Source organism: Melospiza melodia, chromosome 1 (genome assembly GCF_035770615.1).
Source record: "Melospiza melodia melodia isolate bMelMel2 chromosome 1, bMelMel2.pri, whole genome shotgun sequence".
NCBI lineage: Eukaryota > Metazoa > Chordata > Aves > Passeriformes > Passerellidae > Melospiza > Melospiza melodia.
Window position 1 is genome coordinate 94,784,651 of NC_086194.1, and position 16,452 is coordinate 94,801,102.

General features: G+C 34.3%; 1 protein-coding gene across 1 annotated transcript in view; it reads left to right on the plus strand.

The window, feature by feature from the left end:
* Positions 1–324: 324 nt before the first annotated feature.
* CDH9 (cadherin 9) overlaps positions 325–16,452 on the plus strand; it is a 66,635-nt gene continuing 50,507 nt past the window's right edge. Inside the window, exon 1 of the mRNA XM_063162372.1 lies at positions 325–638. Coding sequence (XP_063018442.1) covers positions 408–638 — 231 coding nt within the window. The 5' untranslated portion in view covers positions 325–407. The remainder of the gene's footprint in view (positions 639–16,452) is intronic.

Sequence of the window (16,452 nt, forward strand, 5' to 3'; positions counted from 1 at the left end):
GTCAGGCTGAGCTGGAAGAGATTAGGTTGGAAGAGTTCTTATTTGGGCTCTTTCCTTGTATCAGAATGCTGCTGGGAGCTAAAGATTTCAGAGAAAGTATTATACGCAGCTTGTGTTTTAAATTAATGTCTATGTACTGTGTGAATGAACTAGTATGAGATGAAAAAAAGACATTAAAGAACTTGACTTAAAACTCCCTGAGTAATTTTCATGATTATTTGTCATTCCCATGGGTTATTGTTGGGATCACTAGACTGTGTTCCTGTTTCATTAGGGAAAAGAGTTATTGCAACTTACACAAACACTTTTCTCTGTCCCCTAGGTTTTTCTTACAAAAGGAATATAACATTTGAAAAATTTGTTCTGGTGTATTATTAGAAGAGTGGAGGCTAACAGCGTCTCTGGAAATGATGAGGACTCACTCTTTTCTGACAGTTTTGCTTTGGAGCTCTGTGTTTTATGTGGTTCGTATGACGCCATCCCAAAAAAGGACTAACAAGCACTCACACAGTGAAAGGATAACAGGATTGTCAGAGAATGATGGCAAAACACTGCACCGCACCAAGCGTGGTTGGATGTGGAATCAATTTTTCCTGCTGGAGGAATACACAGGTCCAGATACTCAATACGTGGGCAAGGTAAGCCTTGTGTTTAAAGGATTCTTTAAAGGTGTTGCATCTAACACCCTTGGTACTTTCACTCCTTCTCCACAGCTGTTTTGCTTTTTGTGCAGCAGTGGTCCTAATTTCTCGTTATGTCAAAGTGCACCACAGATCACCTGAGGTTCCACGATTGTTCAAAGGTGTGAGAGAAACAAAGAAGTTCAGTGAAAAAAGAAAGGAAACTTTTCAGACTAAAAAGTTCCAGTTTCTTATAACATATGCCTATGCAAGTTTTATCACTTTCTCAGCTGTTAAGCATAAATATTAGATAAGAGAATATAAAAGCTATGATTTCATTCATCCACCTTATGGTTTTTTACCAGAGTGCTGGGCTGTATACTTTCTCAAGTGAAATATACAATTCTGTTAACAATAAAATTACTGTCTCTCCATGATTCCAGGTAGGGGTGTAATGTTTGAGGGGAAAAAAAAATCTGGAGTTTGTGATTTCTGAAATAAACTGAAAATTTTATTAATTAATTGTAGGGTCTTACATTCTTTGAGATCTGTCTATGTCAGATAACATCAACAATGGCATCTCTGAATTCCTGTTGTCTCCAGTCCTACCTTTTCTGATAACATGACACTCAAAAATTTCTAGATATTTAGCCCTTTTGTCTCAACATCCACAGATCTGACTTATGGTCTCGTATAACCAAGTCATCTTTATCAAGATCTAGAATATCAGAGACCTAGAATACACTCAGAGTGACTTACAATTAAGGAAATGTTTATCTTAATGGCTTAAATAAATAAATGTCCAATTCCATTTCTGTCATTCATCCACAATGCTGTCACTAGCTCTTATTATCAGCTAATTCTCATTTTCAGATGCCTAGCTACTAAACTGATTAGGACATTTGTAGATAAAACCTACAAAATATTTTGAACATTAGCTAATATCTCTGGTTCTGGGAGACACGATCATCTGGAAACCATGAAAATCATCTCCCTATATTAAGAAACAAATGTCAAAGAAGTCAGCCCTTGTAACTAAAAACTTGATTCTTACCTTGTTCATGCCAAGACCTGTACAATTTTGTTTTCTATTAAATAAATCTAACGTGAAGTAGCAGAAATGAGACAAAGGCAAATAATACAATTGCTACATCTGCTTATCAGTGTGTAAAAGTTTTGTTGTAGGCAACAGGGTCTCCAATAAAGGATGAACTAATTGTATAGAGATACTTCTAAAAACAACATATTTACAAGTATTATTGAATATTAAGTAGACTTGTGAAGAAGATATACAGAAAACTACACAATAATTCAAACTCCATATCTGTAAATTTACCTAGACTGACAGAAATAGACTGATATTTTAGCAGAAATCTGTCAGAGAGGAGAAGGGAATGTCAAACATTAGGGTTGCTTCTAATTGCAGTCCCACTGACTATAGATGAATGACCACAAACTACTTTAACACTCAAATAAGTTAAGCTTACATCAAGACCATCACCACCCTCCCTGTTTCACAAAAGGAATGCTTACATGTTATACTGCAACACATGCAAACTTATCAGAGTAAAGTAAGATTGCATCTTACTTGTTCTAAACTAACAAAAAATTATTGGACCTTATTACCGTAGACTTAAGTCCAGGAAGAAAAACCAGAGGGCTGGAGAGCAGATGGATCTGAGATGTCTCACATCTTTTAACTCAAATTACTTGTTGATATTTTTTGCCCTTCACTACAAAATATTACAGAAAGACCCCTGAGAGAGGTCAGCATCATTGATTCTCTAAACAGGTGAAAATTACCCCAAATATTATCCTGTGTTCCAAAGAGGAATTGCATTGAACTGATGAACTCCATGTGTTTTCATTGATTTTATAACAGTTTATACCATGGTGAAATGATCCCAGTTCTTTCCTCAGTGGTATAAAACCACAGTAAATCCATTTTTAGTTAGTTCATATTATCACAGGTACATGTGACATGTGACAGCACCAAGAGGGAGCTGCTACAACAAGAAGGATTTTTTTTGAAGGAATAAAAAGCACCCCAACAACTTCATTGAACAATATTATTCTGAGAAAGGCTTAAATCTCAGGTTTAGTATTCTCCTCTTCAAAGTGATGGTAATTAGCAAACTAGTGTGTGTGAAGTAAGAGCACTTTTATTCCAACCCATGGGGACTAGTTCACAGCAAGCATTCTTATCTCTCCCCTCTTTAATATGGATATGCACAGGCAGATGGGTTTCTGGGGTAGAATAACAAATCTGGTACTAAAATTCAAATAAAATGAATTAAGAAACTTTATCATAAAATAAACTTCTAGGGGATCATAGCCATAATATTAAAAAATTAGTAATTTTTACAGTTGGATTGCTTGCAGCCACCCTGCAAGGATGGGGGATCTATGCAGAACAATTGCCTTGTGAATGTGATGGGAGTCAAGGTAAATCCAGACAATTTACAGTATGCCCACCTCACATCCTTCTTTCCTTCTGCAAACTCAGAGGATTCATGTCTCAAACACAGGTGAATGCATAAAATACATTGTTTCTAAAATGCATAGGGAGATAAACATTGCTCTAGAGACTTTACAAATGAAATATTCAGTCAGACGTGTAAGGTAAGCAGTAACAGACTCCTCTTTAAAAAATTGGACATCACTTGTGCAAAATGCCAAGTACCTTTAACTCCACTCCTTATGAAATATCCGTGGACAGGAATAAATAGACTTGATCAAAATCATGAGCCATTTTGGAAAATATGGCTTTATGTTTTGCAACAGTATATTGAAATGATTTCAAGAGATGAGATTTTCCCTCCTTTAAGTCACCCAATTTTTTTTACATGGAAGCTCTACTCTCCCTGTATCAAACAGGCATCTTGCTGATAAAAGGCTGCTAATTTGATGGACGGATAATGGGTGAAGCACCATGCAATATATGTCAGAACCAATCATAAACATTACAAACCTACACCTGCCATATCCCAGAATTTTAAAAAGGAAGAAACAAACAAGAATAAAAATATTTTTTTCACACCACCTGCAACTCTTATTTCTCATAACAAAGGAGGAAATATAAAATAAAAAATAAATATCACTGCTCAATTTTAGCTGCACATGAGTAACCTCCTGTTTAACAACTTCCATAAAAACAAATTAACTAGGTTCTGCATCTCATAAGCAGCATTTAAATTGGGTGAAAACTCAAGAATTATCTCTCTTCTATCATCAGTTAAACCAAGTAATTTGCTTCATGACATTTGTTTGTGTGCCTTAACAAGATGTAAAAAGTGAAAAGAAAAATAGTGAAAGAGGAGTTTTCTGGTTTTTTTTGGTTTTTTTTGTTTGTTTGTTTGTTTGGTTTTTTTTTTGTGAGGGGGTGGAGGTGTTTGGTTTTGTTTTGTTTTTGGAAGAGCAGGGTACAACATATATTTAAATGCAGCCATTTCTTTCTTGTAATCTACATTTATAAATATTCAGACATCTGCAATAAGGTTGTATGCTATAGCAGTCTCTCTTAAAACAGAGAGACAAAACCAAAAGAACTCAATTAAACTCCATAAATAATTACTTAGATAATAACAATTTACCTTAAAAACAATAAAAGAGGTATCACTGAATTACCAACCTCACCAGACTTGGTTATTTTTAAAAAATATTCACTCAAATGCTCCTTTGTACCAAACAATTTTGAGGTTTTTTTCCTTATTATTTAATGGAATTTGATAGCATTTTCTTGTAAATATAGACTGTAAATATATTAATGGCTGAAAATATTATTTCACATTACTTGGCTCTCTGCCTTTGGTACATCTACCAGTCCAGAGTAAGCTCACTAATAACATGAAAAGCAGCAGAGAAGTTGGAAACCTGAGAGCAGTAAAGCACTTTCTTCATTAGTCTTATCCTCATTTATTCATGTCCTCTGAACATGTTGCTGAGCCTCTGCTCTGAGCAGCTGGGAGGAAGGAGCTTATGGCCACCAGAGGGGACCCAAAAATGCTGGCTCTGGGCAACACTTCAGTGCCCAAACCAGCAATAACCTTAGCTGCTCCATCCTGAAACATAATGTTCTCTTCTACAGCAGCTTTTACTTATTGCCTAATACTGTTTTCTTTGTGTTCTGAATTTTTATTTTTATCTTGAATTTGTAGTGAGAGAGAGAAGTTGCTTTTTTACTTGCAACCTAAATCAATTTATGCATTTTTTCCCTAAGGATCTCTTTATAACATTTGCTACTTTTCCTCTACAGAGACAGTTTAAGAGTGACCTGTAAGGATGAGAGAATATAAAGGCGCACAATCCTTTCGGTGTTTCAAGTGTGCTCTCTACTTTGTAATAACTACAGTCCATTTGTCCTCCCTGTAAAACTATTGCAATCAGGACATCAATAAATGCAACTAGAAACAGAATGGTTTTTGGTATCTTTTAACTTAGCACTATGGTAAATTGTAAAAAAAAAAAAAAAAAGATTACAAAAAACCCCACAGAATCATAAAAGAATCATATGCTTCTACCATTTAAAGATATAATTCAACTGGGGGAAGATTTCATCATATTCTTATTATATTCCATCCAGTATGCACTGTATCCCAAAGCCATCTAATAAATCACAACTTTTGAAGAAGGGATAATAAAATATTTTCATTAGAATCTTTGTTCCTAAAGTAAAACAAATATTTTAAGATTGAATAAAATATGAAAATTAGTAGGGTCTCCTTTTGTCTTTCCTTTCTCAGACCTCAAATTTTTCCTTTTATTTGAGTAAATACAAGGAAATAATGATGTATCTAAACAGAAAAGGGGAAAAAAAATGAAGACAGTAAATGCCAAAGAATTATGAAAAACAGTCTAACCAATATTTAAAAAATACAAAAGAGAAAACTTCTTTGATTTGGAAATTAATAAATCATCTCCACTTACACTGCATTCTTCAGTTAGCACATTTTTCAATAAATATTTGATCTAGTTTCAAGCAGCCATATCCTAGGCAGATGAACCACCAAAATGAAGGTAAAATTAAAACAGACAAACAGAAGGGGAAAAAAATTAAAAGTGCCACAAGATGTCCCTGTCTTAGACACATTCATAAATTAATTGCGGGCACCAATACGGAGCCATAGTTTTACTTGTTTAAAAATTATTTATTTTTTGGAGGCTTTCAACAAAAAACTTATTGAAAAATTCTGGAAGTAAAATTTATTTTTGTCAAAAAATAATAAAAAATAAAGCCTTCAATAAATTTTGCTATTTTAAAAAGAAGGCTGGAGGGCCAGGGAAGAAAATGATGAAAGACAAATGTTACATGTTCCAAACAAAATGGGATTCTTTTTCTAGAAAGGGCAGCAGGAATTTCTGACAACACATTTTTGATTTAAGTTTGAAAAACAGTGACAGAGATCACTAATAGTGATTAGAGATCTAATCACATCATGGATAACCCAAGTATAAACTGTTTAAATAGGAAAGATCTTGAATGTTACATTGAAAGAATGGGCCTAAGCTAGAATTTTGCTGTCAAATTTGAACATCATATTTCACATAAAATAAAGAATTATTTTTGAAAACAACTGCAATGATCAGAGGCTTCAAAGACATGAATATCAAGAGTGAGTTGGCATTGTTTGGTACAGATAGAGCAGCTGTCATGAGATCTGACAGCTTCTGTTTCTTCAGCTACATAAAAGGCTGTTAAAAAAAGTTCTTGTCATGTTCAGGGTGAGAAGTTGGGTTCATATTGTCATAAAGTTGATTTACACTTATCATCAGGAAAAAGTTTTTTGACGGTAAATACTGTCAATACAGTTAAGTACTAGGTAAAGAGCTCTCAGAGAGACAGCATTGTATTGATACTGGAGGTTTTCATGACAAACCAAAAAAAACACACATGCCAGAAAGGTGACAATGATACTACCTGGAGGCTGAAGTCTGTGTTTCTCTTTAGGGCCCTGGCTGTTCTGTTGTGTTCTCAAGGCTTCTGTGCGTGTTTTTCAAGTTCAACTGCTGAATCAGCTAAATTTGTTTTGAGGCGAAAAATTTAAATAAAAATAAAAAAATAAAAAAAAAAAAACCCCAGAAATATAAGAAATGAGGAAATCCTCAAAGTTTTCATTGCAAATTTCCCCTTTCTCCTTTCCCTTGTTTTTTCCATTTCCTTGTCCCTTCTTCTTCTCCTCTTTGGGGACAGAACATCCAGACTGCAATGATTTTCAATTTAAAGAGAATAAAACAGGAAGCTACAAAATACACACCTTTATGGATATTTAATGGAAAAAGAGGAGTTTTCAATGTAATTGTTGAAAATTTAGCAACATTAACTGAAAAGTTCACCCACAGCAAAAATGCAGGTCTTCTAAAGAACTACTAAGCTGCTTTTAAAGCTAAATTCATGACAATTCAACATAGGTAAAACCAGCAATATTTCTCCAATTCTTTTCCCTTCTCCCTCTCTCCCTCTATGCTTCTCTCAGGTGTGGAAAAAGTTATGTTTACCCAATACTGAACCTAGCAGCAATGGCATGGAGTCTACCTTATAGTTCTCCTCAATGCTTGCTCTTGGCTTAGTCACAGCCACCCTTCCCTGGGGATGTCCTGAGTGTGCTCAGAGCACCAAAGGGGTGGGTCCAGGCATCAGGAATGAGAGGCCCTCCCCTGTAGAGTTCACTGGAATTGAGCATGTCGACAAACTAATAAAAAAAACAAGGTTTGAAGTAAAACCACCTATTTTAAAGACACAGTGGGCATGGAGAATGGAGTTGTCTTCTGTCTTCTGTCTGCAGTGGTAATTTCCAGCTGCCAGTTAAAAAATAATTTTCATTTTAATAAAAATGGTTTTTCTGAGCTTAAATGTCTCTTGTTCTTGTCAAGATCTATATGTGAAAAGGCCTAAGAAGGTCTGGTTTGAAGATCTGTCTGGATCAGGAAGTTGGCACAATAGGTAATTGTTATCCGAAGAATAGCTCTATCTTATTAAAGATCCTTGGCTAGTATTTCTAAACCTTGTAGCATTAAGCCTGGGAAAAGAAGATTAGACCAGCGGCAATCTGCAGACCTATCATTATTTATTATCAGGCAATCATTTATTGTGCATGAAAAGGTGGGAGGCTGAGGAAAACACGTTTCGTGAGATATTTTTCATTAGGTTGCTTATTTATTCCCTTGATTACATTATGGGAATGATTCTGGAGAGGGAAAGTGCTTTGACTACATTGTGTTTTACTGGTACCTGCCAGCCCAGTGATAAGAGTGCAAAAGCCATCAGAGCAAAACAGTCTGTGACTACCTAAAAAGGTCGATTTGGCAGCATCAGAGGATGGTATTGTGCAATGTCTTGTCTGTCAGGGAGAGGATTATGAATAGTCATCTTGACAACAAATAGCCAAGCTGTCAACAAGCAATTGCCAAGAACAGCAAGTGTTTTCTTCCTATATGTGCCCAACACATCAAATAATGTGTATTGCAGGAATCATCACACGTTTCAGTCTTCTGGAAACTGGAAAAAAAGAAAGAATGTTGATCTAGTCCATGTAATTGGTCAATTTAACACTATGCTGGGTATCAATCAAAAGAAGAACTTGTGTGCTCTTACCAGTTTTGGAAGTACATAACCATGCTGTATGTACATCATTGCTGTATGTATTTCTGTAGCAGCACAAACACACTGGGCAAACTTCTGCTCACTCCTACATCAACAAAGGGTCAAGAAACACTGCTGAAATCCCTCTTTTCTGTTTTTACATAACAGAATGTAGTAAAAATAATAAGAAAACATTACAACCTCCATGAACATTTCAGAAGTCACAATTCCTCTCTGTCTTTCTTCACATTTCAGACACAATTATGCCCATTTCAGACGGAAGCCACTATAGCAGTTTTTTCAAATTTTGAAATCAAGGAAATGACAACCAGGATGATAATATTAATTGAATCATTTAAATGAAAAGAAAGTTTTGTTACGTATTCTCCATTTCCATTGGATGAACTTAAGAAGAAATAGCACCAAATTGTCTCTTACTTTAGTTGTAAAGCACTTGCCAGAATCTCAAAGAGGTTTTAGAATGCTTGATTCTAAGAAGGAATTTTTATCCCATATCCTGCCATAAAAAATATTAGTAGTGCTGGAAAAAATTATTAATAAAATTTGACTAAATTTTTGTTGTATGTAAATTTTACTTTATTTTTTCCATCTGTAAATTGTAATTGCCAACAATTCTCTAATGAAGCATTTCCTCAGAACATGTCTGTGTATGAGTTATTCCCACAAAATATTACAAAAAAATATTCTGGAATAGAATGACAATAGCTATGAAGAATTGGGCTAAATGGTATATCAATATCAGGGTACACTATGAAAAGAATGAAGAACCAAATATATACTATCTACCTGCTTGGGGAACAGTGCCTGAATTTGTGATATAATCGATTGCTTTAACTTTTTCTAAAGTATAACGATGACCAAAAAAGATACTAAATGTGATATTGTTATACTTCTACTCAAGCATTCATAAAATTAATCTAACCTAAAATTTGTATTTGCTGTCACCACCTGTAGCCATTTTTGATGTTTGAACTTCTAGCTTTTACTACATATTTCTGATTAAGAGATGAATTAAACTACATTTCCAAATATTGAGAATAAATTTGCTTCTTTTAAAAAGTTCAGGTTTACATCTTCTATGAAGTTAAAGCGGAATTAAACACTAATATATCACACTGATAAAATTTTGTAAGTACTGATGTAACCTTTAAAAATGGTGCTCTTCAGATAGCTGAGTCTTGCAAGGATTGTGGAAGTAAACATATTTTTCTTTTTAATAAGCATTTCTGATGAATGAACACTGTCAAATACCAGAAGGAAAAAGAGCATTAAATGTTTATATACAACAGGTAGCTGACTGATAAGAACAAATTAAGAAATGAAAAATCAAATATCAAAAGTATTTTCTTTCCCTTTCTCTCTACCATTACATTATTTGCATTTGAAAGAGTAGATTAACATCCCTGTAAAACAATAATTTTTTAAGAAAGAGGGAAAAATAGACTGCATGTTCTGTGCATAACAAGTGACTAAAAGAAATAAACATTTGTCTTTCATTTTAAATCTATATAAATTATATATAAGCAATTGGTGTGAACAATAAAATGAATTTAAAGAGGAATTTGGCATGGAAACAAATATTTCTGTATCCATCATCACTGAAGCAAATGGAAGGAAGTTTGTTGCAAGAAAGAAGAATAAATCATTAAAGTATGTTGAGTTATTTTTTAACTCTAAATTTCATGGAACATGCAAATACATTAATCTCTGTAAAGGCTAGTAATTATGAAATGGAAGAGGTCATGGTTTGATTGCCATACACTCCATATAAAAAGTTTAGAATCACATACAGAAAGGCATGAAGTGAAGGGAAAAATATGAATCTGTAGAAGAAGAAATTAGTCAGTGCCTCAAAAATACAGAGGGAAACAGGAATCACCCGTTCTATTTTCATCTTACTATAGATACTGCAATTAATTTTCTTGGTAGCTCTGGTGGCTAAATCTGGTCTAACTCCATGTTGTGTAAAAGAAAAAGAAGAAATACACCCCCCCCATAATTTAAAGTCCTTTTATTATCATAAAAATTTTGAAAATATATCTGTGCGTATATATCCATGTAAATCACTGGTTTATCTTCAGGATAAAGAAAGGATTTACATTGATGCCTTTGATGCAAATATAAGAGAAAAGGATAAGTCAAATGTTAAAATAATGATTCTAGGATTAATAATTTCCACATCCATAAGTATAATTCAATGAAATTTATCAAAGTACTTTACATTAAATGAACATCACCTATGGTGAGACAGACACTGACAAAACATCTCTTGTGAGGAGGAGAAAACTGCAACAAAGTCAAATTTGAGGTCACAGAACAAGTCAATGACAACAGTTTGATGCAGAATGGAATAGGGACAAATTCACAGAATGGCAAGGCTTATCTATTTGGAGAAGTCAAGACAGAAAGAAGAGCATTCATCAAGAGTGAAAACAATTTGAAAAAAGCACTTCTGTTCCCTTATTTTATTAATAACAAAAACTCAATTTCTATCCTAAAATCTATTTTCAAATGATTAACAAGGTCATGGTCAACATTTGGCTCCAGTTGAAGATGCAGGATAATTAACAAAACAATCAGTTTTATTATGCATGTTGTGTCCTTCTCCAAAGGACAGAGAATTTTCTTAGACAAAAATAGATTTCAGAAGAGAATGGAGGCAGTCATCATTGAATTCTCCAGTTCTCCCCCTACAAAATTTTTTCATAAAGTTATTACAACATTAGCATCGATGTATTCAGAATTTTGTCTGCCTTAGCCATATGCAAATGCTTTGACTATCCTTGCTGTTGAACTAATAATATAAGTATTCTCTTATGTGCCTCCTGCTGTTTTTTTCTTTTTTATTATAATTTGCATTAAAACACTTTTTTTTTTTTTTTTTGAATCCTTGCTAAATATCTCCTGCACTGTCCAATTTCTACTTAATCTCACTTCATCTGACCAGTTTGCAGATTCAGCTATTAAATTAATCATGAAGCAACACTGCTGGTGTGCAGGGCTTTAGGCTTGCTTTGGGCCTTACACTTTGATTTCTCTGGGCACTACTTCTCTTTCCTGGGGTTTTCATCTGAAGCCCCAGGGAGCTTTGTCCTGGCTCCCCTCTGAGCCACAATCGTCCTGTTTGATCAGACAGGTACAATCAGCCTGTGGCTTATGCAGAGAATGAAGTCCATCTCAGGCACCCTCCAAATGCAGTTGCACTCACCAGTTTCTGTCGTGCCATGGAGGTCATTAAGGAATTTTGATAACTATTCCAGCCACTGCCTTGTCTTTGCCCTCATTACAGTTATGACTTTTCAAATTTTGAAACAAGATTTAAAAGAACTAAATGAGTAAGTAATGCAAATTTCAAAAAATGCAAAATGAGTGACAGACAATAATAAGAAAGAGAAAAAAATAGACTAAACATTTTTTTCTTAACTACTGGTTTTCATGACACTCTTCTTCAAAAAATATCTTCCTCTATGAAGCTACCTTATCATAATACAGATTCAACACTTGGTTCTTATTATGTCTTGTCCTGATTATAACCTTTTTCTTTGATATACCTATTTTTGAGACTCTTCCAGATTTTTCCAGGGGTTTGGGCATATGCCTATCTTAGAGCAGACATGGGGCAGGGGAATTGCACTCACACTGATGAAGGTATGACATGGACAACTCTACAGGATACTTTCACTCACTACTCTTGAGTTGATATGACAATTTACATTTTCGAGACAGCAGAACAGAGAAGCAGTATAATTTAAAAGAGTTATAATTATAAACAGTTAATTAAAATTAACTTCAGTTTGTGCTTTTCTTTTTTTCTTTGTTTTTATCATTGCTGTCAATAAATAAGCAGTAACAAAGTACCTTAATGATAATTTCAACAATGAAATAAATGACCTTGCCTTCTTTCCAGTACTGTTCATTTGAAAATTTGTTTTTAGATAAACATTTAAGATATTTAATGTACCACCACATAACAATGGAATTCTGAATTTAGTATTGAGGAATGAATTAATTTCTTCTTGTGAGGTGTGCACAGTGTCCACAAAATATTTTGTTTACCAGTTTGCAAAGCAGGATCTTAGGAAAAATGTATAATTTTAGAATTAATCTTTGTGGTAGACGTCATTTGGAATCAATAAGCATGAAACAACATAATAACTTTTCAGATTTGAAATGCATTCTTGTAAAAAACAAGTATGTTTTAAGGAGAGTAAGTAATATATTTTGAGTATTTCTGGAAAGTACATATCTAGGACCTTAAAAAAAAATTCAGTCAGCAGACCTATAGTCTGGTTTTGTTTCCTTGGTGCTGAAATCCTGGATGTCTGTTTACATATTTAAGGCCAAAAAAACCTCTGATCATATTGGCTTACATCTCAGTATCCTACTATTCCATTATACTGTATGACTTCCTAAAAACCATGCAGTCTCGATCAGTGCACAACTGTCTTTAAGTATAAATACATATATATATATATATATTTATGCACATGAAATTATGATCAGAAGTGACAAAATACTCAAATATTCCTATTAATGATATATTCTTGAGGTTGTTGTGGATGATCCCATTCCTGGAAACACTTAAACACTCAGTATATTCAGTCAATACAGTACTTGTTCAAAGTTAGGGCAATGAATACCCAGACAAGTTAAAGGGCATCATATTCCTGAAAGAAAATAGAACAAATCATGAAACCAAATACAGGTCTAACATAATCTAAAAGTTCTAAATTCTGGGGTCAGGGGGGCAGGGACACTAACATAATCAAAAAATAAAATGGTCAGAACGACTGCTCTCTTAAACCAGCACCTCCTGTTGCCTCTGAGATAAAGTACTTGGCTAAAAAACCATTGGTCTCCCCTATTAGAGTATTTCTTATAAGCTTATTAGTATAGAGCTGAGCTCAGAGCAATTAGTTCTGCAGAGAGTAGGGGATAATCCATCCATATGACAAACTCATGCTCCTTCTAGGCCAGAGCTTTTGTTCCTGCCAATCTCTGTGCACATCTTTTGGAACCAGAGGACATTTTGAGTGCCTCTGAAACAGCAAGCAAAGTCATGCACGCAGACATTTCACTCAGGAGTTTCTGGTGAAAAAAAATTGATATCCTCTGCTATTGTGAAACCTTTAAAATAATGATGGATTTTGCACCTTTTCCAGAGATTGATTAAAGTGGCAGTGGTGGTGTTATGATGTCATAATTTCTGACCTATGGACACAATTGATGACTGGAGTTACTTCCTCTAAATCTGTACCTTATGTTATGGAACTGACAAATGTCTGTGTATGGCAAGCCATAAATAATAGTAAAAAAAAAATTGGCTCTTTTCATCAGTCTAAAAACCTATAACTCAGGTGTTGATTTGGAGAGTAGAGAGAAAAAAATTATGTGCTCTGAAATCCAGTTCTTTGTGCAGGAGTAAGGATGCAACCATTTTTGCGAGTTTGAGTACAACTTATAAAGGGCACAAGAGACACAGAAGGTAAGAAGTGTAAGGAGGTGCATGAGGATACAGCTCTGATTTTCAGGATTCCTTCCTATGTATGCGGAATACATATATGGAATTTCCCCATCTTATGTTTGTGTCATTCTAACCAAAAGACTACTAAGAATTCTGCTGAACTCCTCCTGAATGGAAACAAGATTTGCCCTTAAGTATTTAGCAAAAATCAGAACCTGCAGCTGATGTTAGCGGTGTTTTTTGCAATATCGTTCTTTAGAGAATTGCTAACAATAGACAGCTGAACACAAGAACCAGATGCTGGAAAGCAGAAGATAAGGAAAGTAAATGTCATTTGTCTTGTTTAATATACAGTCACTTAGGTTACCATCACACAGAGAGTCTGGTTGTTTAATTAAGAAGTTTGTGCTGATGTCACAAATTCAAGTCAGGTAAATACACTGCCATTTAGCATATACATAAAACTTTTGATTAAACACACATAAATAAGAAATTAAAGCAATTCATGCACTGCTACTTCAATCCACACTGAAGAACTACTGCAGCTATTAAGATGTCTTTAGAGTTTTTAATTACTTAAAATGCTAATGAAAGAGAATATTGGCTGAGCTGCTGTTGATGTTGTATCCTAACTGCTGCAGATCTCACTTAGGTCTGAAATTATACAGTAGGGGCACGAGCTAATATCCTGCCTGTCACTAGCACTCAATACATTGTATGTGAGATTTTAGGTTTGGCTGAGATGATACCAGCCCTTATTTCAAGCACACCACTTTCATTTTTTGATTAGAATTAAATTATTTTGTTTCAGGTAATACTTATCCTCTTTCACAAATACTGTCTTCTTTCCTACCTCTGTATACACAACCTTCTTTAATTGGAGCAACCAAGAACGATAATTGCAGTCAAATTCCCAAGCTCAAATCAATTTGTGTTTTAATACATACTGGTATAACTTGGAAAACTCAATTTCTTTCTGTTTCACAGTTTCAGAATAAATAGCACCGTATAATCACCATATATGAATAGAAATTTGATGTCAATAGACACATGGCTTTGTAGAAGAAACATACACACATTTTCCTTTACTTGGCATGTTTTTTCCTTCAGGCCAGGAGCTTTAGCTAAAAACTGTGATTAAAAGATTTTTGAAGAATCCTACAAATAGAGAAAAATTCTTAATTTTTCTCTAGTTTTAGAAAGGGTCAGTTTGGACACACCTGAATAGTGTATGCTTCCATGTGTCTTCCCATTGTTTTCTATAATATTTAGTGTTTTAAAATTTAAACAGATATAAGGATATTTCAAAGAATCATGATAAATCTGACAGTTAATAACATAATTCATGTTGATAGTTCATTCCATGTACAGTCTATTCTTCTTTCTCTACACATTTCCCAGATCCAGGAGTTCTGGGCACATACAACCAAACCCCAACACTTTCTAGCTATAGAGCTATTGATATAATGCTTATGGCTTATGAAACATCTGAAATTTCCTCCCACCTTTAAAATATTTCTGACTTTAAAACTCTGCACCTTTTCAGCCTCCCATGTGCATCTCTATTCTAACTTTGCTGTGCCACGCAATCCTGATTCATAAACAGACCCTTAAAGAGGGTGTTCACTTGTGTTGTGGTAGTAGTTTCACCAGGACAATGTGGAAATTAGTCTGATCTTTGTCTCCCTAAAACATGCAGATATGCCAATTTAATTACACCAAAGAGTTTGTTTGCCCACAAAAACCCCCCAGTGTATTTTCCTCACTTTAAAAGTAAGGAAAGAAAATTGTTCTCTCCTGCTAGAAAGTATTTTCAGGCAAATAAACCACAGGATGTCAGGATTCCTCTGCAGGATGCAACTGTATGGGTGGAGACAGTGGAGGTAAGAGATCTGTAGTAATAGATCTTTTTCTAAGCCAAGATACAGAGGCACACTGTAAACCTCCTAATTTGTAAGCATTAGCAGAGTGCCTACCTAAACATAAACATGAGTCTGCCCTCTCCCAATGTGTCTTTGTCTCTAATTTCCCCTCTCCCTTCTCCACAAAGGAGATTATACCTCTTTTCTGAATTTAGGCAACTAAATAAGTGTTTTCACTGTATTTATTCATAACCATCACTAGTAATAAGTAGCTCTTATTACTTTTTTTTCCCTCCTTTTCTTCTGCTACAATAGTTGTACGGAAGAAAACTGCAAATAAAATAAAATCTAAATGAAGTCTGGAGATTTCTTTCTTCTCAATGCAGTAAATGCATTCATATCACTATATAATTTGTTAACTGTGTCCATTGATTCTCTCCTCCTCCATTGATTATATGTCTGCCTAACTTGAAAAGAGTTACTGTCTATTAACAACAGTTAAGAGGAGATCAACTGCAGTTTACTGGAAATTTAGTAAATTAAAACAGAATTAATAAGAAACATGGACCTTTAAGGAACTCTTTTCTAAGATAATATTCCCTTTTTTTTTCTTACTCTATATTTTGTTTGACATTCCATACCAATTCCTGAACTTAACAATTTGAGATAAATTTTCACTTCAAAGAATACTGATATTTTGTCTACTGTGCATAACAGCACTTTTGAGAGAAGTCATAAATTAGCCTCAGACATACTAAGAATGCCTAGTAAAAAAAATACTGCCTAAAACCAAAAATATATGTCATAAACACCTTTTTTTGATAAATATTGTGTACTAAATAAGGATGAAGTGTAAACTAGTGGAGCAAGGTACTTGATTTAGGGAAAACAGAATTATTCTTCAGA